The 25,994-nt window shown below is 43.5% G+C and overlaps 1 protein-coding gene across 4 annotated transcripts in view; it reads left to right on the top strand.

The window, feature by feature from the left end:
- The window catches only part of SSH2 (slingshot protein phosphatase 2), a 279,823-nt gene extending 255,771 nt beyond the window's left edge, over positions 1-24,052 (top strand). For all 4 annotated transcript variants that reach the window (XM_033921733.1, XM_033921735.1, XM_033921731.1 and 1 more), the window contains 2 exons: positions 11,988-12,816; positions 16,880-24,052. In XM_033921733.1, the coding sequence (XP_033777624.1) occupies positions 11,988-12,816; positions 16,880-18,943 (2,893 nt within the window). In that variant the 3' untranslated portion in view covers positions 18,944-24,052. The remainder of the gene's footprint in view (positions 1-11,987; positions 12,817-16,879) is intronic.
- The last annotated feature ends 1,942 nt before the right edge of the window (positions 24,053-25,994 follow it).

Here is a 25,994-nt window from a genome sequence, read left to right as displayed (position 1 = left end):
TGATATCTATGGATTCCCCTTTATCCACCTGGCTGGTTACCCCCTCAAAGAAGTATAATAAGTTCGTAAGGCATGACCTGCCCTTGCAGAAGCCATGCTGGCTCGACTTTAGCTGCCCATAGTTGTCGATGTGTTCCCAGATGCTGTCTTTAATCAGTGCTTCCATCATCTTTCCCGGGACCAAGGTCAAGCTCACCGGCCTGTAGTTTCCTGGGTCTCCCCTTGAGCCTTTTTGAAGATGGGCGTGACATTTGCTATTTTCCAGTCTTCCGGAATCTCTCCAGTTTTTAGGGATAGGTTGCATATTTGTCGAAGTGGCTCAGCTATTTCGTTCCTTAGTTCCTTGAGTACCCTTGGGTGAATGCCATCCGGACCTGGCGATTTGTCGCTCTTTAGCCTGTCTATCTGCCTGAGGACATCCACCTTGCTCACCTCTAGCTGGACCAGATTCTCATCCTGCTCTCCTTTTACGATCTCCTCGGGCTCTGGAATGTTGGTTGTGTCCTCCCTCGTGAAAACTGACGTGAAGAACTTATTTAGCATGTCAGCTATCTCCTTTTCCTCTTTTACCACTCCCTTTCTGTCCCCATCATCCAAGGGTCCCACTTCCTCCCTTGCTGGTTGCTTCCCCTTAACGTACCTGAAGAATGATTTGAAGTTTGTTGCTTCCCCTGCCAGCCTCTTCATATTCTTTTTTTGCTTTCCTAACCACTCGATGACACTCCTTTTGGTGTTTTTTGTGTTCCTTTTGGTTCTCCTCTGTTTTGTCCTTTTTCCATTTTTTGAATGATGCTTTCTTGTCACTTATCGCCTTTTTCACTGCATTTGTTATCCACACTGGGTTTTTTGTTCTATTTTTTTTGCACCCTTTCCTGTACTTGGGGATGCACAGGTTCTGTGCTTCGTGCACTGTGCCTTTGAGTATGGTCCAGGCATTTTCTACGGACTCCATCTTCCTTGCGCTGTCGTTGAGTTTCTTTCCCACCATTTTCCTCATGGCATCATAATTCCCTTTTTTGAAGTTAAGTGCAGTCATTGTAGTTCTTTTCACCTTTGGTGATCCAATTTCTAGCCTGTACTGGATCGTGTTGTGATCGCTGTTTCCTAGTGGGGCTAGTACCGCCACCTCCTTAGCGGGTCCCCCTAGTCCGTTGAGGATTAGGTCAAGAGTGGCATCACCCCGTGTTGGTTCCATGACCAGCTGTTCCATGAAACAATCCCTCGTGACCTCCAGGAATTTGGTCTCCCTCATGCAGTTTGAGTGCCCAATACTCCAGTTTATTCCCGGGTAGTTGAAGTCTCCCATCACCACCACACTTCTGCTTTTGCATACCTGCCTCAGTTCAGCCTCCAGATCCTGATCGATTTCTTCCGTTGTCCAGGTGGGCGATAGTACAGACCCAATTTTATGTCTGCTCCAGTTCCTGCTGGTAGCTTAACCCATAGTGATTCCAAGTCGTCCGCCCTTACTGTTGTTTCCATTCTGGTTGAAGGTATGGAATCTTTTATATATAGCGCTATTCCTCCACCCTTTTTGTGTGACCTATCTCTCCTGTAGAGTTTGAATCCTGGTAAAGCCACATCCCATTCACATGCAAAGATTGAAAATGTAAAACAAATCCAGTCACAGAGCAATGCTCTCTTACCAGCAGTCTGTCACAATTTAGTTAAATGCTGTGGTTTTCTCAATCGGTGGTATATCAAGTTAAATAATCCATAAACTGTACAAGTTTCCAAGTTTATTGGTTTTTAATATCCCGACCATCAAACAATTGTCTGGCCGGTTTACAATAAAATTATAAAAAAGAGCATTAAAAGTAGCAGTATGTGCAAAAAGATGTCTTAAGTTAAACATAAATGACAAAGACTTGACGAACTGGAGTGTGAGGGCGGTAAAAGTGGAAGGGGAAAAAGTTACATTGTATAGATGAAAAGGAGAGAGTGGGGGGAAGGATTGAACAAAAGGGAGGGGAACATTAAGATAATGGAAGTTTGCTGACCGAAGGAAGAGAGAGAAGATGCTTTTAGGTTTGATTAAAAGCATCTCGAAATAAGAAAGTCTTTAGATTGATCTTGAATTTGGCTAGTTGTTGTTCGTCGCGGAGGTATTGTGGAAGTGAGTTCCATAAGGTAGGGGCTATTATAGCGAAGTTTGGTTTGCGAGTATAATAAAAATCTTTAAGAGATGGAATATAGAGAAGTTTTTGGTCAGATGATCTTAATGTACGAGTGGAACTTTGAGGAATAAGAAGTTTATCGAGGAATGTAGGTTGATGTAAGAGTTTGATTTTGAAAGTGAGTAGAATAATTTTGTAAGTGATACGATAAGAAATTGGAAGCCAGTGGGCTTCCTTTAAGAGAGGAGTGACATGATCGTATTTGGTTTTTTTGTAGATAAGTTTTATTGCGGTATTTTGTATCAGTTGGAGGCGTCGTAATTCTTTTTGTGGAAGGCCATTGAGGAGCGAGTTGCAGTAGTCTAAGTGAGAAATTACTAAAGAGTGGGTTAATATAGTAATAGAATCAGTATTTAGAATGGATATTAATGATCTGATGATGCGAAGTTTATAGAAGCAGACTTTTACTACGGAACTAATATGTTCGTGAAAAGAGAGATCTCTATCAATGATGACGCCAAGTAGTTTAATTTTAGTTTCCATGTGTAGTGGGATAGATTTGATAGAGATAGTTCCTGGTAATGATTCAGATTTTTTAATCGGGAGTAGTAGCCCACAAGATTTGTCAATGTTAAGTGAAAGTTTATTTGCGTATAGCCATTCGTTTATGTTATCCAGTTTATTATTTATGTCTTTTATGTCAGAGGTGTTAGTGATATTAATAGGGTGAAGAAGTTGAATATCGTCTGCATAGGCAAAAATGGTGAATCCTATCGATTGGGCTAATGTAAGGAGAGGAGAGAGGAATACATTGAATAATAATGGTGATAATAATGTACAAATGGCACTTAGCCTCAAGATGCCCTGAAGAGCGAAACATGGTCATGCGGGGTCTTTTATTTTTGTAATTACTATTTCTATTTGTACACAATATATATTTTTGAAATGTAACATAGAAAAAAGAAGGCAGATAAAGATCATCCTATACAATCTGCCCATCCATGCTATCTACTGTCCTTTTCACTTCCTTAGAGATCTTATGTACATGTCCCAAGCTATCTTGAATTCAGATACAGTTTTCATCTTCACCACCACCATTGGGCCACCACAAATTCATGAAGAAGTTTATCCCAGGACAAGCAGGCATGATATTCTCACATGTGGGTGACGTCATCTATGGAGCCCCGATGCGGAAGCATTTTCAAGCAAACTTGATTGAAGATTTAAGTTTGCTCTGCTGCTCCACGCATGCGTGCCTTCCTGCTCCACTAGGGGGTGCATCCCCTCGTGGTCTCCAGTTCAAAATTTTCCGCGAGCCTAGAAGTCGTGTTTTTCAGGCTCTGCCCCAACTGACTTCTAGCACCGCAATTTTTTCTTGTTTTTTCACGATTAAGTCGCTGTGCGCGAATTCTTTACCTTTTAACTTGATTCCTGCTTCGTTCTTGACAACCCGGAGGCTTCCGGGTCCCCGTGGCCGCGTGGCTAATCGAGCCGCGGCTACTTTCGATTTAATGTCCCGGCCTTTGACCGGCTTTAAAAAGTGCACCCGGTGTGAGCGGCTTCTTTCCCTCACAGATTCGCATCGCCGGTGCATTCTCTGCCTGGGGGCGGCTCATCCAACCGACTCCTGCCCCCAGTGCGCTACTTTCCAGAACCAGGCCCTCCGTCGAAGAAAAGCCCGCATGGCGGACCTCTTCACCCCGGACCAACCCTCCACCTCGGCCTCGAGGTCGGCCCCGGCCTCGGCCCCGGCCTTGACCTCGGCCCCGGATACCTCGGCATCGCCTCGAGACTCGACCCCGAAGTCCTCGGGACAACAGAAAGCCTCGGCCCCGGGTAAGTCCCCTCTTCCCTCTTCAGGTTCCGTAACATCGAAGAAGCCAGCCTCGGGGACAACGTCGACGCATGGCGCAAGCCCCATGCTTACAGCCCCGGCTAAGCCCTCCAAGCCTTCGGGCCGTGCCTCCACCACAGGGGAATACTCTGATACGAGGTCGCCCCCGGTGGAGTGCACCGAGGCAGTGGACATGCCTTCGATGCTGTCCGTGCCCGTCTTCCAGGACCTACTCCGAGCGATGATCACGTCGGAGCTGTCCGCTGCAATGGCCCAGTTTCAATCGACCTCGACCTCGACCCCGAATGTGCCAGACCAGCCTGAGCCTCGCATCGAGCAACCTCGAGGAAAGGTGCGCAATCCTCGCCGCATCCCATCCTCCTCGGACTCCTCACCGAGTCGCCCGAGACGTTCTCCCTCCGCAAACCGCCGAGGGGCAAAACGTCGGGCTAAAACGATAGAAACCTCGAACCGCCGTACCTACAAGAAGGCCCGAGGTTCACCAACTCTACGAGGCCGTTCTCCCACACCTCGTACGGGACCACTAAGGGTGGCTGAGTTATCACTCTCCAACCCGCGCATCCTCCGAACCCCCCCTCGGACCGGGACCCCCACCCGAGGTCGTAGGTATTCTCCGAGGGAGTCCGGATCGAGGTCACCGATTCGACATCGATCGGTACCCCGAACCCCGGCATCGTCTCCGAGGGGCTCCTCGAGACGCCGAAGATCGACAACCCCGGAACACTCTCGCAGCGCTTCCCCGGCCTCGGAGCATGGATCGGAGCAGGAACCTCGATACTCGAGGGAAGCCTCCCCATCCTTCTCCACCCGACGAAGGTCTCGTTCACCGACCCCGCACGGGGCCCCGGGAACATCTCGCCCATCCTTCACTCGCTTTGTTCAGGACATGGGCCACGCTTTGGACTTAGACCTCCAGTCCAACTCCAGATACTCTAAGGAGTACCTGGCGGAGCTGGATATGCCATCACTGCCCAGAGAGTCCCTTCGCTTACCACCTAACCCGGTACTCCAACAGGCCTTCTTCAGGAACCTGGAGACCCCCTACATGGTCACAACCGTACCCTCCAAAATGGAGGCCAAGTACCGCACAGTACCCTACCCGGGATTCGAGCAACCACAGCTCTCCCACCAATCGTTGCTAGTAGAATCCTCCTTGAAAAAGGCCCACCCATCCCGGACCTCAGCAGCGGTCCCCCCAAGCCGAGAAGGCCGAACCCTGGACAAGTTCGGCAGGAGACTATATCAAAACGCAATGATGGCCTCTAGGGTGCAAAGCTACACTTTCACCTTCACCTACAGTTCATCGGGGCCACGCTGGACACGGTTCGCCTCCGTTCCTTCCTCCCCCCTCCGCGCCTAGAGGCGTTAGTAAGTCTGAGTCGAAGGATCTCCCTGCTGACCTCGGTATCAGCTCGACAGATGATGACTCTCCTGGGCCACATGGCCTCCACCGTCCATGTCACACCCTTCGCCCGCCTCCATCTGAGAATCCCTCAATGGACCCTGGCGTCCCAATGGCGTCAAGACCGGGACCCGATCGACCGTCCCGTGACAGTGACTCCTTCATTGCAACGATCGCTCCGCTGGTGGGCCGACTCTTCAAATCTTTCCAAAGGTTTCCTCTTCCGCACCCCACCCCACAGCAAGGTACTCACCACGGACTCGTCAGAGTACGCTTGGGGAGCCCATCTGGACGGCCTACGCACCCAAGGGTTGTGGTCAGCACAAGACCGTCGCTGCCACATCAACGTGCTAGAGCTTCGGGCCATCTATCTCGCAACTGTAGCCTTCCAACATCTGCTCCACGACCGAGTGGTTCTCATCCGAACCGACAACCAGGTAGCGATGTACTACGTAAACAAACAGGGGGGGACAGGGTCTTGGTCCCTTTGTCGGGAAGCCCTGCGCCTCTGGAAATGGGCAATCTCCAACAACACCTTCCTTCGAGCGGTGTACATACAAGGAGAACAAAACTGTCTGGCGGACAGACTCAGCCGCCTCCTCCAGCCACACGAGTGGTCACTACACTCGCAGACCCTACGAGGGGTGTTCGAACAGTGGGGGACGCCTCAAATAGATCTGTTCGCATCCCCTCACAACCACAAGCTGCCTCTCTTCTGCTCCCGGATATACTCCCTGGACCGGCTCGAGGCCGACGCCTTCCTCCTCGACTGGGAGGGAAGGTTCCTGTACGCGTTCCCGCCGTTTCCCCTGATACTGCGGACGCTTGTCCACCTGAAAACAGTAAAAGCCACCCTGATCCTGATTGCCCCTCGCTGGCCACGCCAGCCGTGGTTTTCCCTTCTACTTCAACTCAGTGCCAAAGATCCACTGCCTCTGCCTCTGTTTCCCTCTCTACTATCACAGGGTCAGGGTTCACTGTTACATCCCAATCTTCAATCTCTTCATCTGAATGCTTGGTTTCTCTCCCCCTGACTGCTCTCCCAGTGTCTCAATCAGTCAAGGAGATATTAGAGGCCTCTAGAAAAACCTCGACGAGAACCTGCTACTCCCAAAAGTGGACCAGATTCTCAACCTGGTGCTCCTCCCACAGCCAGGACCCGGTGTCGGTCCCCGTCCCTCTGGTCCTTGACTATTTACTTCAATTATCTCATTCCGGCCTAAAGACCAACTCCATTCGAGTACACCTCAGTGCGATTGCGGCCTTTCACCAGCCCCTGGAAGGGAAAGCCCTCTCGCTCCATCCCTTAGTCTCTCGCTTCATGAAGGGTCTGCTGAACGTCCACCCCCCTCTCAAACCTCCCCCGGTGGTTTGGGACCTTAACGTGGTTCTGGTTCAACTAATGAAACCTCCATTTGAGCCCCTAGACAAATGCCATTCAAAATTCCTCACTTGGAAGGTAATTTTCCTACTCGCGCTCACGTCCGCCCGGCGGGTTAGTGAGCTACAAGCTCTGGTAGCGGACCCACCCTTCACGGTATTCCATCACGACAAGGTGGTACTCCGCACCCATCCAAAGTTCTTACCTAAAGTAGTGTCTGATTTCCATCTCAATCAGTCCATTGTCTTACCTGTGTTTTTCCCCAAGCCCCACTCTCACCCCGGAGAAGTGGCGCTCCACACTCTTGACTGCAAGAGAGCGTTTGCCTTTTACCTCCAACACACTCAGTCACACCGGAAAGTCCCACAACTGTTTTTGTCCTTCGACCCAAACCGGTTAGGTCACCCAGTTTCCAAACGCACCTTGTCTAACTGGTTGGCCGATTGCATCTCCTTTTGCTACGCTCAGGCTGGTCTCGCGCTGCATGGTCGAGTAACGGGACACAAAGTCCGAGCGATGGCAGCCTCCGTAGCGTTCCTCAGGTCCACACCTATTGAGGAAATCTGCAAGGCTGCCACGTGGTCTTCGGTTCATACCTTCACCTCCCACTACTGTCTGGACTCACTGTCCAGAAGCGATGGCCGGTTCGGCCAATCGGTACTGCAAAATCTATTCGCTTAAATTGCCAACTTCCCTCCATCCCTTTTCAGTTAGCTTGGAGGTCACCCACATGTGAGAATATCATGCCTGCTTGTCCTGGGATAAAGCACAGTTACTTACCGTAACAAGTGTTATCCAGGGACAGCAGGCATATATTCTCACAACCCGCCCACCTCCCCGAGGTTGGCTTCTTGGCTAGTTAAGTGAACTGGAGACCACGAGGGGATGCACCCCCTAGTGGAGCAGGAAGGCACGCATGCGTGGAGCAGCAGAGCAAACTTAAATCTTCAATCAAGTTTGCTTGAAAATGCTTCCGCATCGGGGCTCCGTAGATGACATCACCCACATGTGAGAATATATGCCTGCTGTCCCTGGATAACACCTGTTACGGTAAGTAACTGTGCTTTTTTGTCAGGTTATTTGTCGCTAAAAGGCATTTCCCACACAGGAAAGCTAGGGACCTCCCTCTACTTCAAAGTCACTGAGCTCTGGAACAACCTTACCTCCCTTCTTCGGAACTTGAGCTCTCTCCAAGTTTTCCGCAAACATCTGAAAATCTGGCTTTTCTCAAAAAATGTAAGTCTCCCTCCAACTTAGGAATCAAGGAAACTCTTATATCTTGGCATCCCAAGTCCTCTAAATTTTCTTCACACTTCTACCTCTAACTCTCTGTTGTAGTTCCTTCCTATTTCTCCTATTGTAAACCGCGTCGAGCTCTACGAATGTAGAGATGATGCGGTATACAAACCTAAGGATTAGATTAGATTATTTCTGAGTCTATCCTTCACCTTCATCCTATGCCTCCTCATTCCAGAGCTTCCTTTCAATTGAAAGAGACTTGCTTCATGTGTATTTATGCCACATAGAAATTTAAACACCTCTATCATATCTCCCTTCTCATGCCTTTCTTCCAAAGCAGACTAGATGGGCCATTTGGCCTTTATCTGCCATCATGTTTATAGATAGAGAGATAGATGGCATGCTCTTTAGCCCAGTTCAAATGTTTATGATGCTGAACTGCGTTGAGAGAGGGCTTTTTCTTCAGAATTCTTGCTTGTAGGCCTGCTTCCACCAGTTTCCGATGAACTGTCTGGCCTGACACCAACACCCCTGTTTTGGCCATTGATTTATTGATGTCAGCGGCAGTTAATTTCCAATACTGTGGAGCTATTCTCATTATCCTCCTATCAGTCTGAGCTGTTGTAAACTTTTTCTGGCCCCTTCCAGCCTTGTTTTTGATGCTTCTAGTGTCTCCAAAGCGCTTGCAGAGTGTCAGTACCCTGGCCAGTGACACACCTTGACCAATTTTGGCCGCAATCTCTTGGTAACTGTAGCCTTCTTTTCTTAAGGTTATGGCTGTTGCTCTCTCTTTAGGCAGCCAGTTAAATCTCTTCTGCAAAATTTAGCATACAGCTGTAATTTTAGTGTATTTAGACAATTAATATTCATTTAATTCAATTAAATCACAATTAATGAACATACATAGTAACATAGTAGATGACGGCAGATAAAAACCCAAATAGTCCATCCAGTCTGCCCAACCTGATTCAATTTAAATTTTTTTAATTTTTTCTTCTAGCTATTTCTGGGCAAGAATCCAAAGCTCTACCCGGTACTGTGCTTGGGTTCCTACTGCCGAAATCTCCGTTAAAACCTACTCCATCCCATCTAAACCCTCCCAGTCATTGAAGCCCTTCCCAGCCTATCCTCTGTCATATTGTACAACGGGTCTTTAGACAACACCCACAAGCTGTGACAACATCAGAACTTCAAAACAAAACATATAACCTACTGTACTGTATGCGCTCAAAATCTAAGCAATATATATCACAAGAAACACAATCAATTGCTTACCTTTTTGATGTCAAATCACTAAAAGTCATTCACAACCATAAAAGGAGAGCCCAAGAGCCTCGTCTCGATGGGCGGCTGTAACGCGGGGATGGAGGGCCCGCGTTGCCCCCCATGGAGACGAGCGCAGGAGAGCAGGGGGCAGCTTAGCGGTAGGTGAGTTTTCCCGCCGCAGGGCTACTTCCTGATAGGCGAGGCGCGTGGCTAACGGCTGGGCGGAGCTTATAAAGCCGGGACCTCGGAGGACTCGGCGTCTTCCTGGGTCCTCCGAGGCAGCTTTTCCTGCCCACCCTCCCACCCCCTATTTGTCTGGTACGGTAGGTTGCAGAGTTTGGGTTGGCGGTTATCCCGAGCTATGGTATGGTGGAGCTCATCAGGAGATGAGCGGGGGGGGGGCTGGCAGGGAGCCGTGCCCGGGTTCTGGTGACTCTGGTTAATGTTAACGGGCTTAAAGACTAGTAAAATATATAAAAGAGGGAGATGCCTTGCTTTTTTTTCTATTATGTGAGCTGTTTCCTTCAGGGCTTGGATTTAAGATTTTGGTCACAGGAATTGGAGCAGGCCACCAAATATAAACAAAAGCAGGTTGGGGGGGGGTTTGGTTTGTTGGGGTGGGGTTTTTTTGGGTTTTTTTGTTTGTTCGTTTGTTTTGCAATATTTGGTTGACATGGTCAGAGTAGCTGCTAATTTTCTTTTCAAAATGTCAACTTGTACTTGGTATCTTTGTGCTCTGAGTCTCTGCACCTTGTAGTGGAGACATCTGGCTGATTGTATTGTATGATTTAGATTCTTTTTATAAGTAATGGTTCTTTAGTGTTCTAATGTGTTTTAATCATATCTGGGTCCCTAAAGAGTGATAAGAAAGAAGATGTATGCCTGCTGGACATGGTGGGGTGTGTGTGCCCTCATATGGAGGCTTAGCAGAATTACAAGAAATAGACATTCTAAGTATATTGATAGCTGAGTCTAGGTTTCTTCTTCTAAGCCTGTTTCTATGACTGTGGGTGTCAGTTTCCATGTTCTCATAACCGTGTTGTCTCGGCCACCACTTTGAAGTCCTTCCTAGAAATGCATGGAAAAGCATGGAGCTCAGATGACAGGTGGAATGTCACATGAGTGCACCTCGTGGACAAGGATTATGCCCGCCTTTATTTAGATGCTTCTTAGAAAAAGATCTGTGTGTTATGGGTCACATGATCTCTTTGCTGTTTTGTTTGACATTTTTTTACTAAATTTCCAAAGGACTTCTGTTCCACTTTTCACCCCCAAGCAAAGCTTTGTTCTTCATTCTGTTCTCATTCTTCCACGTATTGGGAGCTATTTGTGTAATCAGCTTCTAGTATCTTGCTGTGTTAGTGTATCAGCCACCTCTGCTGTGACATTCAGCCCCTTTCACTGTCCTCTTAATAGCCAGAGATGGCAAGCTTCATTCATCCTAAAAAGCAGATGCACTGGTGATGCTGAAAAATCTCTTAAAAAAAAAAAAAAAAATCCAACTGAATCTTACATTAGTATTTTTGTATGGAAAATATATGTTATGAACATTTGTCATGAATATCCAGAAATCTAGACCTGTCTGTGGCACAGTGTTTTTCTCTGCTATTTCAAGTGCATTTACAATCAATCAGACAAAAAAGATTTTCAAAAGGTGTTAATCTTTTTGTAAGGTTTTCTAAAGATACAGAATTTTTTTCTCACATTAATGGCTGACCTTTCATAAGGTATAGACTAGGGGTGTAACCAGACATCCCAGTTTTGGGTGGGCCTGAGCCCAAAGTATGTAAGCATGCCAACCCCACCCCCCTCCCGCTGACAAATCCTGCTGCTCTTGGCAGCCCCAAGCCTTCACTCTCCAACAAAATAGGAAGTCGGATCAGAGGGAAAGCTTGGTGCTGTCATGAGCAGCAGGTATTAGTCACTGCTGGCAAAGAACTAAAGGATTTAAAAGGTATTGGAGGGTTGGGGGAGTGGAGTCGAGACCCTCGATTGTCTGGGGTAGGGGGAAGGGAGAGATGCTGGGAGTCTTCAGCTGGCAGGGCTTGAGGGTGCCGCTGCTGGGTGCACCTATGCCCACACAGGCATATCCATGGCTATGCCACATATGTAGACCAGGGCCTCTCAACCATTCCTCAGAACACACCTAGCCTGTCAGGTTTTCATGACACCCAAAACGAATATACATGAGATTTCATATAATGGAGGTATTGTGTGCAAATTTATCTCATGCATATTTGTTCTGGATATCCTGAAAACTTAACTAGTATCTGTGTTCTGAGGACTGTGTTGAGAACCAATTGTATAGACTTTAACAAATAAATATCATTACATTACATTACATTAGTGTCTTCTATCCTACCAATACCTTTCAGTTCTAGGCGGTTTACAAGATTTGGCCTGGGCATTTCCAGGGAGAATACATGGTTAATAGATGTAGTATGCGTCAGGATCTGTAGAGGGTCGATCAGGTATAGTTAGATCATTTGATAAATTTCTTGAATAGAAAGGTTTTAAGTTCTTTTCTGAATGTTTTGTAGTTGGGCGTTATAGTCAACAGATTGGAGAGGTGGCAGTCTAGTTTCACTGCTCTGGTGGCTAATAAGTCTGTTGTATATTTTTTTGCTTTGTATACCTTTGATTGGGGGTTGGGTAAAGTGTGCATGAGTTCTCCTTGGTCTGGATATGTTTATAAAAGTAACTGTGTCTTTTATTTAAATATTGCAGCAAACAACGACACAACAAGCTCTGGCGCTCACACTCAGATAGTGATCTTTCGGACCACCATGAACCAGTCTGTAAAACAGGAATTGAGCTGAGCAAAAAGGATATTATATCCTCAGCTGAGCAGCTGCTGGAATTGAAGTCTGTGGACACTCACCATTCTTTTCCCCCAGAGCCTCCCATGCAGCTCCTGGACCAGGAGGATTCTTATACTAGAACAGATTTGTGCACCAAAGACAGAGCACATGTAGAGTTTACAGCCCGGGGATTTCACACTGGACAACTCGAAGACATCTTGAACCTGAACACCATGAATGGATGCTTGACAGGATGCTGCTTAAATGAATCGCAATCATTTCTGGATAACTGTTGCACTGAGACAGAGGTTTTAATGACAGATGAAGGACACTTCCAGGAATCCACAAAGATACCTGACTTGACCGTAGATGATCTGGAGCAAGATGCACTGAAAGTGGACATGAACTGCCACTTGCTACCTTTAGAGGAGCTGGCATCTCATCTGAATGACCTCTCTGGATCACCTGATCAAGACATACCCCCTTCCCAACCTGAGCCAGTTGATATGAGCACAGATCGCATTGATTTTTTCAGTGCTCTAGAAAAGTTTGTGGAGCTGTCACAGGAGAGTAGGTCTCACACCTGCTCTCATTCCCGACCAGAGGAGCAAGAATGTGGTAGGAACAACACTTCTAAAGGGTCTATACATGAAGCTCTGCCTTCTGAAATAGCAAGGGATGTTCCAAGGGACAACTCTGAAAGCAGCACACCTCATGATTCCCAGGAGACTACACCAGGGGAGGAGCAGTCACAGGTATTTGAGAATTACTACAGGTAGCATTACTGTTAACAGAAGGTTTTACAGATACAAAAGAAAAAAATGTGTACAACAAGAGTTAAATGACTTCATGTTGTAGTTTTCCTCCTAGGACAAACAGGTAGTTGAATCCTCACACATGGGTGACGACATCCAACAGAGCCCATGCATGCCTCACCATGCATGTGTACCCACCTGTGCTATCATATGGTAGCCCCTTAAACCATTTTTCATTGGAGCTGAACAGATGTATATTAAGTCATACTCGCCTCAGTGTATTTTGAAATGATCAGAATTTATTTTTTTTGCTGAGTATGTCCTATTGCTCTCATGGTGTCTTTTTTTCCCCATTAGACATCCTTTCTTTTTCATTAGCAGCTTGGTGTGAATTTTTTACAAGTTGTTTGATTCTATTGTAGATGTTTTTCTGGAGCGCAAACCTAATATGATCCCCAGTGGCTTCAAAAGGTGTTCCTGTGCAATAGGGCCATATCCATAACTGATACTCACAATTGATGCCTGAGATCTGACCATGATCCCTCCCATTATATTCTGTGCCAATATAGTATGTGAACAAGCAATAAAAGACAGATTTGTACTTCCTGTGTTGGGAAACTGTCAGGATGTGGAAATGGGCCGTTTCTCAAAATAAGTTTCTTAAGGCCACATATCTGGTAGGTAAGGACAACATCCTGGCATACAAACTGAGCTGAGTCCTTTTCCCCTACAAGTAATCTCTGAATGACAGTCACCCACAAGATCTTTTGAGAGTACAAGATCCACTTGTACATCTTTTTGCCATTCTGTTCAACAAGAAAGTTCCTTGGTTCTGTTCCTGGATTGGTGCACATGGGAGACTAGCTTTGGACGGCTTCCTCCTGCATTGGTGTTTTGGGTTGTTGTTTTTTTGTTGTTTTTTTTATTTAAGAGCTTGGTTCCAAAACCTGTTGAGTACATTTTATAATCAAAAACAATTTTATAATGAGACAGATAGCTAGCTAGCTATAGGATGTGTAAATTTGGCACTAGAATAAAACTTTTTTTATATTCAGTGAAAAAAAAAATTCCCATGTTGATTAGAATTCTTGAAAATAAAAATGTTCATTTATTCAGAAAACAGTTTTTCACACTTAACAGGTTTTGGAACTAAGTTCTTCAGTTCGCCTTAAAGCAAAGACTCTTCTGACAAAAGACCATGATGCTTATAGAACTTTATTGTTCTTCTGTTAGATCTTTCCATCAGCAGTCCAATGAGGCTGAAAAATTTTCCAACACTAATCACAGAAGTAGGGAATACTGTTGCCTCCCAACATCAGGTCTGTAGCCCTCACAACCTGAACATTACGAAGTTAACAGTGGCTTATTTGGTTAGTGTTTTCCAGGTTTTATTAGCTCCCTAGAGAGTTTCTACTAGGTAGTGTTATGGTTTTAAATGGAAGAGGTTTGGCATCTTATGTGAGGGCATAGCCCTAGATCCTTTTTCCTGTCCTACACAAAAAACTGTTTGAATACCTTCACACCTTTCAGTCAGGTCTCAAGACCAACTTCTACTGTGCCCTTTAGTGCATAGAAACATAGAAGTATGATGGCAGATAAAAGACAAATGGCCTATCCGGTCTGCCCATCCACAGCATCCACTATCTCTTCCTCTCCCTAAGAAATCCCACATGCCTCTCCCATATTTTCTTGAATTCAGACACAGTCTTTGTCTCCACCATCTCTACTAGGAGCCTTTTCCACACATCTACCACCCTTTTATGTAAAAAAGTATTTCCTTAGATTATTCCTGAGCCTATCATTTCTTAACTTCATTCTATGCCCTCTCATTCCAGAGTTTCCTTTCAAATGAAAGAGCATGCACATTTATGTTGTGTAGGTATTTAAACGTCTCTTATCATATCTCCCCTCTCCTGCCAGTTGGAGCTTATTGAATAGAAACTGCACAGCCTTTAGTGTGATTCAGATGTGACATGCTTCTTTGGAAGCATCCCATTAAGCTACCCCCAATGTCATGGAATCTGTGGGGTTCTTACCAAGCTGATGAAAGCTCCTTTTTAGCCATTTGATAACTTGGAGGATTTTACTTTTGGTGGTGGTTACTTCAGCTTGCAGGGTTAGTGTAATGCAAACCAGTTACTATGGCCTGAGGCTCACCAAGTCTTTTTAATAATGAGTGGTTTTGTGCACTTTGTCCAAAGTTCCTTTGCAAAGTAGTTTCCATCTTGACTGGTCAGTAGTCCTGCTAGCTCTTTTCCCATAAATCTCATGTCCACAAAGGTGAAAGTGTACTGCACACTCTGGATTGCAAGAAAGCCTTGGCCTTCTATCTGAAATGGACTAAAGCCCATAGAAAGTACACTCAGCTTTGTTTCTTTTGACGCTAACAGGATGGGGGCTCTCATTGTTAGCCAACTGGAAAGACTTCATTTCCTTCACTTTTACCCAGGCAGGTCTGACTCTAGAGGGTCATGTCAACAGCTCATAATGTCAGAACTATGGCAGTGTTGGTAGTCACATGAGGTCAGCCTTCATAGAAGATATTTGCAGAGTTGTAGCTTGGACCTCATTCCATACATTGATGTCTCGCTTTCTGGAGCAAGATTTAGTCAGAATCTGTTCAGAGTTTAGAATCCATCTTCAGTCCCCCCTCCCCCTAGACCTATTTCTTTCAGATCCAGGCTGCCTTCCAAAATAATTAATAAAACTTATAAAATAAGGCTTGTTGCCACCAAACAATTTTTGTCTGTTTGGTGCAGTATCTCTGGAATCTATTTATTTTCCTTTTCTCTGTTGAAGACAACCTGTAACTAGAGAATCCCATATCTGAGAATCAAACTGTCCTGCTTGTCCTATGAGAAAACAGCTACCCTGTAGCAGGCATTCTCTGAGGACAGCAGGATGAAGCATCCTTACTACCAACCCTCCTCTCAAAAGAGTTGTGATCTAAAAGCTTGTAATAGGGAGACCCACACAACAGCGGCAGGTGGGAACAGGCATGCTTGCATGGTGAAGCATTCTCAAAAGCTCTGGAAAGTACTAGAGAAAACTTACTGTGAAACTCCATCAAATGACATCACTCCCATGTGAGGATTCGTATCCTGTGGTCCTCAGAGAACACCTGCTACTGTTAAACGTGTTATTAAACTGGCATTTCAGCATAACTGTTAAATGAAATACAGTGAATGTGACTACTGATATAAATATTCAAGAAATACCTAACTTTTTTCAGTTTTCAGGGTTAAGATTAGCATTTTCCACCTTCTGGTCTTTCATACCTCTAGGGCCCTATAAATAGCAGATGTTAACTTAATCTAGTTATAATCCCTGACTTTCCCAGTTTTTCAGCATTTTTTCCATCAGGAGATTGATTGAATCCTAGGTCTGAAAAAGTGTTAAATGCTGCTTTATGTTACTAGAAAGCTAAAAAGCACCTAGTAAAATTTCTGTAGATAATTATATGATCCATACCTCCACAGCAGTACTGATCAGTGATCACTACTCTGTCAAGAAGCCTGGAACAGATTGATGATCTCTAGGAATTTCAGTAGTTAAAACTGTTCCTATTTTAGTGGTTTGTGTGCTTTGTCATTGATTATATTGCATTTGAGTCAGAACTTTTGATTCTCCTTGAAATTTAGTCAAGTGAATTCACAGAGAGTAGGCAAAACAAATTATTAAATTTTCATAATGTCTCTGATAATCATCTTCTTAAGGACTCAGTAACAGCACATCTTTGCAATACTTAGGGGCTTATTTTCAAAGCACTCAAACACACAAAGTACTATAGAAACTTATGGGGTTTTTTGTGTGTCTAAGTGCTTTGAAAATGAGCCTCTTAGCTATTCAGTCTAAGCCCTCTAGGTACATGGTCAAAAGCTGAGTGCACTCATGTATGTTAGAAGATGCTTGTGCTTTACCCACTGCACTTTCTAAACAAAAGGATATTCATTAGAAGAAGAAATACTACTGAAAGTGCTGATTTATGATTTGCCCTTTTTAGTATAATTTGATTATATGATAAGTACTTTTACATGTGAAAATGTTTTCTTTTGTGTTGCAGGAGATTATTCAAGGCCAGTTCCCTATGTCCCACTCAGAAAATGCTATTTCTGTCAAAGAAATCATAACAGAAATTGAATCTATCAACCAAGGAGCAGGGCAGTGTCAGCAAACAGACAACCTGGCCTTCCAAGCCCAGACACCAAAAAGGAATACAGTTTTTGAGCAGCCCTTTGAAGAGTCCTGGGCATCAAAGAATAACAATGGGAAGAAGGATATTGGTGAAGGAGGTGGAATCGTACCACATGATAAGTTGAGTGACTCCATGGAACAGGAGGGAATGCAAATTCTAAAGTATCCTGGGGAAAACATTGAAGAAAATGATGAGACAGGACAGCAGCAAGAACTCTTGGTTCAAAGTCCCAACACAGAGCCAAAATGGTGTCCTGGTTCTGTCCGGCGTGCAACTATGGAATTCGAGGAGCGCCTACGGCAAGAGCATGAACATCTGCAACATGCACCTCTCATGGGTTCCTTACCAACTCGTAAAAACTCTAGGAATGATGGGTTAACTGTCGAGCAAACTTTCAAAAGAACTCACGATGAACCATCATTTGAACCTGCACCCAAGGAAACAGAGAGAGACAAGAAGGTCCAAAGTTCCAACAAAGAGCCTGAGGACATATTACCTCACAGCTGTGAACTTGCTGCAGATGCACAGGCTCTGACACTTGGACCTCACCCTGTGGATGTCATGCAAGACTACCCTCTGTCAGAGGTGAGCACCAAACAGGGAGGAGTATTGAAAGAGCTCAGGACTCTCATTTCTCTTGAAGCTTCTGAGAGACAGGTTCTGCCAGGTCAGCTTCCAAAGAGAATAGAAATTATTGAATATACTCATGTGGTTAAACCAGTAGATCACAATGAGAATGACTACCACTCCCCAGTGATTACAGAAAACGTCGAAGATGAGCTGCCACAGAGAGTTAACGTGGAAAGGGCTGCTAAAGCAGCAGTATCTCCTGCAGATGCATGCAATGATACATCTGAGTGCACAGATAAGTCTTCTGTACATTCAGGAATTGTTGTTATACCTAATCATTCAGAACTAGGGCCAAAAGCAACTTTTTCCATTGGCTGTCCCCAAGATGAATTTTGCAGTCTTCTGGTTAACTTAGAAACTAGCCCTTCCAAACTTGTCCCAAACTTGCCTTTAACAAACCTAGACTGTCAGCCTATTCTTTACTTAGAGGGCATTACAGAACACTGCACCAGCACAGATGATGATCCAGTTGACATAGGCAGCTTTGCTGGCACTACAGACATTGCTGAGACATTTCATAGGGGAATTGACAGTGCCTTGAATTTGCTGAGTAATGAAGACCTAACCTTAATCAGTAAACTGACTGAAACCGTAAGGGAGCTCCATGAAGTGCTGGACATTTCTTCACCACCCTGTGGCCTTCCTCACAGTTGTAGCAGTGACAGCATCAAAGACTTAATTAGCAATCAGGGCGTGGTCAAACAGCGTGCAAAGGAAATTGAAGCACGAATAAGGCAAGCAGGACTTACCACACCATCCCGGATGAAGAGATCTGCCTCTATAGCCAAGCTTGGTTCTCTGGACCTCTCTAAGGATGATTTGTCAGAACGAGAGTTGGACAGCATGGGAACAAACCAAATGTTTCCCGATTTGGTTGACAGCTCTTTTTACAGCGTACCAGGGATGCAAGAGATAATATCAGACTTCCAGGAAAAGTTTTGCATTGTGTCTGTAGCACAGGAACCTGAACCTGAACCCAAACCCACCAAGTATTTTGTAGAACAACTAAAGACTGCAGAATGTTTGGTACAGAGCAAACCAGTGGAAAGGTCTCCGGTTCAATATGCCAAAGACTGTGGTTCAACTCAACAAAGTTTATTTCCCAATATAAAATCTAAATTGACTAGCTCAGAGGAGCATCTTTCACAGTTATTAGACCCTCTGTGCTCAGCCCCACTGGTATCTTTAACTCCCCAGCACCTACTTGGTAGAACTCTCCCTCTGAGGAGGATTAAAAAGACATTGGAGAGAGAGCGTAATGAAAAGAAGAGAACAACCAGTCCATTGTACAACACCATGTGACCCTGAGCTCTACAGTCATGCTCTTGTTTTTATGTTGTGTTCTTTATAAGGGGCAGGTGTAATATCTGAGGAACATGCACTTTATTAGTTAATTTTTTATATTTTGTTATATTTTACTGTTCCTGATGCATGTAGAGTTGTTTTTTTTTGTTTTTTTTTTCCCTGTGTGTGTGGGACTCTGGACTGCAAGACCGTTTGTACAAAAGAAAAAAAATATTTTAACTCAGAAAACCTCAGACTTGTTTTGAAAGAACACATTTATCAAAAGTAAATTGCTGTTTGATTTGATAGGTCTCATATCGCATTTAGAGAGGCCTAGTCAGCCTTTCTCCTCAGTCCTCATTATAAACAACAGGCTTACCTTAGAAATAGTGTCAGTTTCCTAAGAGTTGAGTTGTGATCCCACCTTGCTGTTTTTACATCCAGGAAAATTTATGGATGTAAAATCCTCTGAAGGAATCTCTCCTCTCTCCCTGCCCCCACCACACACCTTTTTTATCCATATATTATGTTACTGTAAGGCATTTTCTTCACTGCATTGACCATCTTAGCATGTTCTGAAACACACTTTGGTGTTCACTAGCAAATCAAAATTACTCTACAGAGCTGGCAATACACTGTTCTAAAAGTGAGTAAAAGGCAAGCAAAACTGAATTGTCAATGTCATGAGAGAAAATAGTTTTGGAAAACACAGAACTGGACCTAAGTGTCCCTTGAAAAAAAAAGAAAGAAAGAACCTGGCAAAGAATATCCTCCAGAGGAGGAGAATAGGTTAGGCTTTTTATACAACACTGAGAAGTGGCCCAGAATCACAAAACTATAAATTCAGAACCAGCCCAACTTATTGTGGTTTTCCCCAAAATTCACATTTGAACCTTGTTGCCCCCACTAGAGTTAGTTTTTATTTCAGCTAAGCTGAGGGATTCTTCCCATTTAGGAAGTGTGTACAATTTTATTCCATGATATCTGAGGCAGTGGGCCACTCATGAAGTAAAAGTAGGTACAAAGATCCTTTGAATACTATTACGTGGCATCTAAGGGAAATAGATAGACTGGATTTAATAACAAAAAAGAGAGGTTCTTATAATGGAAAGCTACAAAATGTGAAATGAAATTTTACAACGCAAGTTGTGATCACTCTAACATAGGATTCCGAGTCATTTATTCTTAAAATGCGAAGTCTGCAACACCTTAAAAGTGATGTTTGCCTTTTATGTCACATTTTTGTAGTGCATTCTAGTTTGGGTTTAACAGTATAAAAAGTATGGCTTTAGTGTATCATTTGTGTTAGAGAAACCCTGTCCTTTCTAGGTAGTAATAGATTACATACATGAGGTAGATATACAGTTTAGTTCCACAACATAAATCACATGCTCATTGAAAGTAATGATGGAGAGTAGGTAATCTTCTCCATTTTGGGGAAGTTAAATGCCACTGCATGTCTCTTGCTAGGCCTCCTGATGCTATCTAATGAGATCATTGGAGAGAAATGGGGACCATAAATATTGTATCGCTAGGTACTGAAGTTTTTTCTAAGACTCCTCTAGTTCCCCCTCCTTCATATCATTTTTGCTCTGCTTTGGTCCAAAGTGGCTGAACAAGTATCACAAACCTAAGAAAATAGAGCCGGTGTTTCTCCTCACGTTGGGATACCTCAGAAATGCACATCAAAAGCCCAAAAGACAGGCGAGCATGCATACCATGCTCTGGTTTTAAGGAATGTCAGTACTATATGGAGAACTGCAGCAGAATTTCATGCAGTCTCCATTCCCTCACAGAAGAAAATAAAATCTCAGTACTGTAGAAAATACTTGAAGAGGATTTTCCCATTAATTTTAATTATGTTGGTGGGAGCTTGTTTTTTGTGTCTTTGCATTTGTAGCAGAGCCACAAAATGAGGGCACAAAAGTGTGTGTTGTGGGAACAGTGCAAAGAATACCTTTAATAGTAAGGAAACAGCAGTTGACAGTTGATCTCTGTGTTCTTTTAAAATGAACTATTGTAAAGGGTTTAACCCTTTCATTACTTGAATTTTGCTGTGGGCCTTCCAAGTTCATGGTCATGCCATGCAGTTTGCCTTTTCTTTCAACCTTCAGTCCTCTAATCCCTGACCCTTTCCATCAGGTATTCTTCTTAATGCTGCCTATTCTGTTTTTAAACAGTCAGTGTTTTTACTGTTACATTCAGTCTGTATTTTCTCCTTTTAAATGCAAAGCTTTCTTTTATAGAGCATCCTTTTGACCTTGGAAGTATTTTCCTTTTTGGAAGCTGGTTTCTGAAAAATTGTACATATTTACATAGATCATTTTTGTCTCTCTTAAAAACTGAGGGATTTTTTTAAAGTGAAATTTCTGGATTGCTTGCTGGAAACTGGAAAAAATATGCATTAAACTGGGTAGTGGTGGTTTTGTATTTGTGCATGGAGTACTGCTGAGTGTGGGGTGCATGTCTTCAGGTGCTCATCCTCCCCCCTGGAAGGGAAGGACTCCACAAGTAGTATCCACCTCTCATAATGTGAAGCAGAGCTTGCTGCTGTTCTCTGCCATCTTCTCTCAAGCTGTAGTTACAAGAACAGTGCCCACTGCCCAGCAATGACCAAGGTGAAATACTTTGCAGCTACAAATTATTCATATTTATTTAATCATTGGGAATTTCCTTATGATTGCTTTTTAAATGATTTTCTTCCTACCTATCTAGTGAACACTTCCTTTTGCCAGACCAAGTCACAGAAAGATAGAGTTGAAATCAAGCTCCTTCAGTTATGCAGAAATTCTTCATCTATATTGTTTGTGTCAGAATCCACCATCATTGGCAGAACAGAGAAGGGACTGGATTAGGGTCATTTGTTGTTTTGATTTTTGTATTACAAAGAAAGACACACTGCAAAGGAAAAGTAATTTGTAGCTTTTTCTTTTTACTTATTAGAAAGAATATTTATAGTTTTACAGACCAACTTATATTATGATGCATGCAGGGGCCAGAGACTTGAGTGAGTTAGTTAAAGTCAGACTGAGCTAACTTTTAAGCCTGCATACTTAAGGCCTCTTCTATCAAACTGTGCTAGCAGTTTGTAGTGCGGTGAGCCACACTGAATGGCCCACACTGCTCCCAACGCTCATAGAGTTCCTATGAGCGTCGGGAGCAGTGTGGGCCATTCAGTGTGGCTCTTTGTGCTAAAAACTGCTAGTGCAGTTTGATAGAAGAGGCCCTTAGTGTGATTTCCCTTTAAATTGTCAGGACTAGAGAGGTTCAGAGATTTGGCCAGATATCTATAGTTTCAGTAGGCTTTTACAACTGTAAATCCAAAGTGCTTTTCAGTCTTGTCCTTTCCACTAAGGGCTAGATTCACCAAGCTTTGCAAGCCTTCTCTGACCCGATTCACTAACCTTCTGGCTGATCCGATCTGCACATGCAAATGAGGGGAAATGGCATGCAAAGCAGGAAGGCAGCAATTCACTAAACCAACGAAGAAACACCGATTGGGCTGGCTGATCCAAAAAAAAGGGACTGCTGAGGACCACTCGCTTACGTTCTTGCCAACTGTCCTGCTCTCTGCCGCCCTGAAACCATCAAAATAAAAAACATCTCCCTTGTGCAAAAAATGCTCTCTGCCACCCTGCCTCTCTGCAAGCCCATGTTTTTAACCCGCGGGTTTAAAGCAGGGCTGCACTACAGTGTGTTCTGCTTATTAGTTGTTCCAGTCTGGCTGCAAAGCATGTTCTGTACCCTTGAAATGATTCTCGTGGGGCTAGTGAGTGCAGCCACCTCTCACCCCCTTTCTGTTTTGACCTCAAGCTGTGCAGAGAGCAAGCGCATGCGTGGATCGCATCTCCAGGCAGAGAGGATGGTCTGCGCATGCGTCTGGATTGCTCTGCAGCAATCCGTGGGATCAGTTGTGGGCGTGTGTCTGATCAGATCATTTGCACGGGGACTCTAGTGAATCGGTCACTCAGCAAAATCGGAAAGGTGAGTTTAGTGAATCTAGGCCTTAAGGGATAAAGGAGACTTCTCAGGATTTCCAGTATACAAAAGTCCTTTTATCATATTCCATTGTCCTAATCTCAGATTAAACTGTGGTTCCTTGGGGTGACAAAGAATGGAGAGATGTTGGTGGGAAAATTTTTGGTTAGCTAAGTAATTTCTTGGTGGCACCTCCTGCATCCTTTTTCTGTAACTTATTGGAAATCAGGAGTTTGGGAGCACCATCTGCAAGTTCTGCCTCTAACAATGAATGGGGAAGAGCTAAGCAAGAGGTGCTCCTGCTCTGAATTTTGTCAAGACCATTATATATAATCTTGGCTTTACCATTCAATGTTAAAGGAGAGAAGAATCCAATATTTTCTTCTTCCTCAGACTCAATTTTGCCCAGCAAAAATGTTTTTTGCTTAGTCTTCTGAGGATTATCACCAAGAAATATTTAAATAAAACACCATGTATTAATCCTACCTTCATCCAGTGCACTGCTGTTTTTTTCCAGGGGCTGGGTTTTTATCCCACGAACAAAACCGCAATTCTTCATTTTGCATTAGGGCTTCCCCCAGTCTATAAACTTGCTTGATAGTTACATTGAATCCTGTAGGATCATGATTTTACTCTGCATGCCAAGCAGAGGTCACTAAATATTGCTTTGTCATCTACCTTTCTCCAATGATGAGAAAAGTTCTTAGCCTTAGTCAGGCTGTCTGCCCATTTCTGTGAAAAGTGCAGGCATAAGATCTGATGAGAGTGGGACTACTTGAGCTTCTCCTGTCTCTTCACTGTTAACTGTATAATAAATACAAGCCAATTTACAATCCACTGAAGACGTGTTCCACCACTCCCACATGTTTTTACATTCTGTGAGTTCCACATCCCAGTTGCTTTATTTTTTAATCAATGCCAATACAGACTAGGTCTGCTCATAAGAAATGGGAAGTAATGTCACACAAACTGGCAAGTGTCTTCAAGACTTTTTTTGTTGTTGAATAACAACAAAAACTGGAAAAAGTCTTTTTAACAGGGCATTTTTGTATAAAATGATTTTTTTGGTCCTTTACAATAATGGCATACTGTGGTTGAGGAAACTTATTGTTTACATGGTGGATATTAAACCAGAACAAATCCTATATATGTTGGTCTTGATTTTTGTTTTCTGTTCAGCTGTGAGTGCACTGTGCTGCTTACCTAGTGCATCTGTAACAAATTGTCTTCACTGAAGCTCACTAACTTCTTTCCATTTGTATAACAGCTGGTCTAGTGGATTAATGGAAATACTGTGTACTAATGTGTAGAGCAGTGGTCTCAAACGCGTGGCCCGGGGTACTATTTTGAGGCCCTCGGTATGTTTATCATAATCACAAAAGTAAAATAAAACAGTTTCTTGATCATTTGTCTCTAACTATAAATGACAATATTATTATTAAGACTTAGCCAAAAGGAAAGATTTATAAACTATAAAGAGTTTTGCCTCATGCAAAATTGTCATTTCTTTAATAAGATATTAGCTATTTTTTTCTGAGGCCCTCCAAGGACCTACAGATCCAAAATGTGGCTCTGCAAGGAGTTTGAGTTTGAGACCACTGGTGTAGAGGGACATAAGTTCTGTTCTTGGCTCAGGTCTTTTGCTCCCTGGGTCTTCTGGATATGCTGTAAAGGCAGTCTTCATAAGCCCCCAGGATGGAGAGAACTTGTGGCCTTCAGTAAGGAATACATCTGATGACTGGATTTAGAGCTCATGATACAGGGGCCCCCAGGATCATTGCTGTAATGAAAGAAAAAGGGAAAAACTTCTATCAATAGTAAACCACTGGTGTAACTTAAGTACAAATGTGGTCATCACCAAAGGCTTTATTGGGGGGAGAAAACCCCCCAATATGACCAGATTTCAACAAAAACAGCCTTTCACAATAATTCATTGAAATACTATTAATACAGTATACAGGTTATCCACCTTATTTAAGATTGTAATTTCACTAAAAAATAAATGGGACAGTAAGGATTTTGTGCCTTATTACAAGTCAAAAATACAAATAAGGATCTCCAACTCGCAGATACACAACCAAATAGGAACTATAAAGAACTGGATATATCAAATGATTGTTTCCAATTATATAATTTTTGCAGGAAAATTTCTCAGAAGTCATATGATACTAAAAAGTGGCACAAAAAGGGTTTTCTAACTTCAAACATTGGTCTAAATATAAATATCCAATCTTATTCTTTTTGCCAAATCAATTGTTTTAAGATATTGAAGTTAAGTATATATGTGATATTGTATATACTTCAATATACTTAAGTATATATATGTTGAGTTGCTGATAATGCCTGGAAATGAAACAGCAGGTTTCTGCTGGGCAACAATATTAAGGTGTTTTTTTAAAACATGAATATAAAATATATAACAAATTGAAATAGATTTTGAGTTTGGTAAAAATAAGAATAAAATTGGAAGTTTTTTAGGGATCCTATTACTATAGGGTGTTTGCATGTGCTAACTGCGGGTTTAAGGCTGGATTCCTTAAATAGCGCTGTTAGCGGCGGGTGGCTGCTTAGAAGATCATGTGTCGGTCAAACAATGACACCCGTTTAGAGAATCGCAGCCATGTCAAAAGTAGGCACCAGAAATGTAGGTCAGGGTTTTACATTTCTGGCACCTTTCAAAGAGAATTGCGCCAATAGAAACGCCTACCGGTGCCTACGTCTACATCCAGCGTAAACCACTCCTACTTTAGAGGTAGATGCCTCTATGGACAAGAGTTGGACGTTTATAGGCTCTTGCAAGCGCCTACATATTTTAAATTAGATTTTAATTGGTTTTAAACAACACAGTCAATTACAGCGCTATTTATCACCATTTAAAACAATTAGGCAGTGGTAGGGCATCTACTGCTACTTAACTTATGGTGCACTATAGACAATTTGGGAGTAAGAGCTTAAATAGGCTACTTCAGCAATGGTTTTGCCGGTTTGGGGAGGAGGGAGCGTTACAGGCAGAGAATGGGCCTGGAAGCATTAGTCAGTTAGTGCATTATACTTAAATAGGAGGTGGTAAGTGGCCTATCATTAACTTTGA

Source organism: Geotrypetes seraphini, chromosome 15, assembly GCF_902459505.1.
Source record: "Geotrypetes seraphini chromosome 15, aGeoSer1.1, whole genome shotgun sequence".
NCBI classification, from domain to species: Eukaryota; Metazoa; Chordata; class Amphibia; order Gymnophiona; family Dermophiidae; genus Geotrypetes; species Geotrypetes seraphini.
This window is presented reverse-complemented; position numbering and strand designations above follow the sequence as displayed.